This window comes from Arachis ipaensis, chromosome B09, assembly GCF_000816755.2.
Source record: "Arachis ipaensis cultivar K30076 chromosome B09, Araip1.1, whole genome shotgun sequence".
In the NCBI taxonomy this organism is placed as follows: Eukaryota; Viridiplantae; Streptophyta; class Magnoliopsida; order Fabales; family Fabaceae; genus Arachis; species Arachis ipaensis.
In genome coordinates this window covers 135,594,386-135,597,589 of record NC_029793.2, presented here as the reverse complement: position 1 = coordinate 135,597,589, position 3,204 = coordinate 135,594,386, and the positions used below count along the sequence as shown (strand labels likewise).

The following is a 3,204-nucleotide window of genomic DNA, read 5'->3' as shown; positions in this document are numbered from 1 at the left end:
ATGATATTATTATGTACTTATTTATTTTTAGATAATCAAATATATTTATTTCCTATTACATTTATATACAGTTATGTTATACATACAAATTTTTTTGGCTTACAAGTAATACAAGTTGGGTAAAATCCAACAAAAAGTACGCTCACCTATAAAAGCGTGTTAATACGCGCACTACTCAACAGTTTTCATAGCACACTTTGCGTTCCTCTTCTTCCTCCTTTTCTTCATTCTTCTTCTCATTCTTCTTTGCGTTTCTCCTCATTTTTCTTCACGTGTTTCATCTTCATCGTCGTTTTTTTATTACTGTTGTTGTTGCTACATTTTTTTCACTCCTCCTTTTTCTATTGATTTTGCAACATTATGTCTTCTTTGTTTGATTTTTTCTCCTAAGAAGAATTACAAGAAAACGAAATAAGAAGATGACGAAGAAGAAGAAGTAGAAGATAAAGAGGAGGAAGAGGAAGAGTTTTGAATTATGTATAACTTATCAAAATAAAAATACACCCAAAATTCTTAAAAATATACTCAAATATCTTCGTGTTACATCCAAATTTGTTGCAAATACAGAAAAATATTTTCTCTAATGCTGCACTTTATTTCTTCTTTTTTTTTTCTTTATTTCTTTCTTTCTTTTAGTTAAATGAATGTAAGTTCATCCTCTTCCAAATAATTTTACAGTATTGTGTGTTTCTTCTTCTTTTTTGTTTGATTTTTTTGTTTTTATTCTTGTTAAAAGAGTAAAACAAGAAGAAACTTGAGAAGGTAAAACAAAAAGAAAAAATATGAATAAAAGAAAAAAAAAAGAAGATGGTGATGATCATGATGATGATGATGATGAAAAAAAAAAAGAAGAAGCACAAGATAAGGAGGAGAAAGAAAAAGAGTTTTGAATTATGCAGAACTTATTAGAATAAAAATACACCCAAATATCTTCGTGTTACACCCAAATTTACTGTAAATACAAAAAAATATTTCCTCTAATGCTACAATTTTTCTTCTGAATTGAATCACACCTCAGTCACTTGATTGAATTCAAAACAATAAAAGGAGGAGAAGAAATTCCAATGAAAAAAGAAGGATGAAGAGGTGGTGTTAATGACGATGATAATAAAAAAGAAAAATAACGAAGAAGAACGTGCAAGAAGAAGAAGAGGAGGAAGAAAAAGAAGAAGAAGAACATGCAGTAACAACATGAAGCGCGTGAATATAAATGATTTGTAAAGACTTGTATGAGAAAAACGCTTGTGTGTGAAAAATAATTCATTTATATATTGAGTAATGCTAAGTAATCAATATTATAGTTGTTATAATATATTATGATTAATTAGTATTCGTTAAAATTATTTATTAGATCTGAATATTTATTATATATAGAATATTATATTTTTATTATTTCGACCCTCTTAGCACTTATAAATATCTTTTTATATTGTATCATTTTATACAACTTCAATACATACAAATCTTTTTTTACTATATTCTTTTTTACTGTTTCTAACATTATATTAGAGACCTGGTATCCTCCTTGAAGATGATAGGTTATTTTTTCTTCAGGTGAAATTATCGTTTTTTTTTTTTAACTTTTTCTCTATACCGTTTTTCCTTATCTTTTGTCACTCATTTGATACTTTTTCACCTCACTTATTAGCCTACCATCTCTGTCTTGTATCTTTTCGAGTCTAAAAAATGAAACACCACTATCATCCGCTGCTTACCTATTCTTATGGAAAAACCATAAATTTTTTGTCACCTTTTAGCAGTCCGTCATCCTCTGACATTTTACCATCTCGTCGTAGTTTACCACTTTTCGGTAGTTTTCGGACAGTTCGGCATCCTTTTAGCAATTTTTTTAGCGCTTTTCTTGTGGTAGTTTCGTTTGTGCTTCCTTACAACAGCTTTGTCTGCGCTTTCCTTGCGGCAACTTCATCTGTGCTTTTCTTGCGACAGTTTCGTCTATGCTTTTCTTGTAGCAATTTCTGCGTTTTTCTTGCACCAGTTCTGTCTGCGTTTTTTTGCAGTAGTTCCGTCTGTGCTTCCTTGCGGCAGTTCCGTTTGCGCTTTCTTGAGACAGTTCCGTCTGCACTTCCTTGCGGTAGTTCCGTCTGCGTTTTCTTACAGCAGTTTCGTCTGCACTTCTTTTCAACAATTCCATTAGCACCCATTTTATCCGTTTATACAATTTTTTTTATCTCATTGTTTTAAATAAGTTTCAAACTCATAAATCCAATAATGTGACATTGATAGATTAATAATGATTTGTGATGGAAGTTTTCTATAAAAAGGGAAGCAGCTCTCAAAATATTCATCAACCACATACAATTCTCTATCTTCACTTCTTCACTCTCACTCTCTCTTTCGAGTTTCAACCATGTTTGGAGCAGCGTCTAAACTCGCTTCTGCCGCCGCCAACACTGTCACCGATGCAGCAGAAGCCGTTGGCCACGCCGGATATGAAGTTGGAGCCGATGCTTCAGGCGTCGTCTCCGGCGCAGCAAAAACCGTAGGTCATGCCGGATACGAACTCGGAGCCGATGCTTCCGGCGTCGTGGCCGGAGGTGCAAAAGCTGTGGGCAACGCCGGATACGAAGTCGGAGCAGATGTCTCAGGCGTGGTCGCCGGCGGAGCCAAAACCGTAGGCAACGCAGGATATGAAGCCGGAAAAGTAGTGTCAGGCGTGGTGGCCGGCGGGGCAAAAGCGGTAGGGCACGCTGGATACGAAGTGGGAGCGGATGTTTCGGGCGTGGTGGCCGGCGGAGCCAAAGCTGTAGGGCAAGCAGGATATGAAGTTGGAAGAAGAGTGACAGACGCGGTTACCGGCGGTGACAAAACCGATTAATTATTTGATTAAGCATGGATATGGATTTCGATAATAATCCTACTATGTTTGGTGGAAAATTTCAGTATTGTGTTAATTATTAAGTGTGTGCTTATCTCTGTAATAAGTTTGCTCTATGTTCATCCATAATTAATAAGATCCTATATATTCAATGGCTTTATTATTATGATGATGATGACGACCACAATGAAACTAGTCACGTATGTATGTAATTGCTAAGTTGTTCTTTTACATCTTTCTCTCTCTTCTTCTTCTTTTCTTCCATTTTAGGCTTTCTATATAAGTTTGAAACTTTGGATAGGCGAGTTTAATTATTTTTTTCCCTTTTTAACATGTATTATTTATCAATCAGCTATTAAAATAGTTAT

General features: G+C 34.5%; 1 protein-coding gene across 1 annotated transcript; it reads left to right on the top strand.

Moving 5' to 3' along the window:
• On the top strand, nucleotides 2,369-2,836 carry LOC107616386 (fibroin heavy chain). The gene has a single exon (XM_016318348.1). It carries the CDS (start codon nucleotides 2,369-2,371, stop codon nucleotides 2,834-2,836), a length of 468 nt encoding a protein of 155 aa, XP_016173834.1.

Bases quoted from the DNA above. Each gene is read 5' to 3' on its own strand.
- LOC107616386 (XM_016318348.1), top strand. From the start codon at position 2,369: ATGTTTGGAGCAGCGTCTAAACTCGCTTCTGCCGCCGCCAACACTGTC.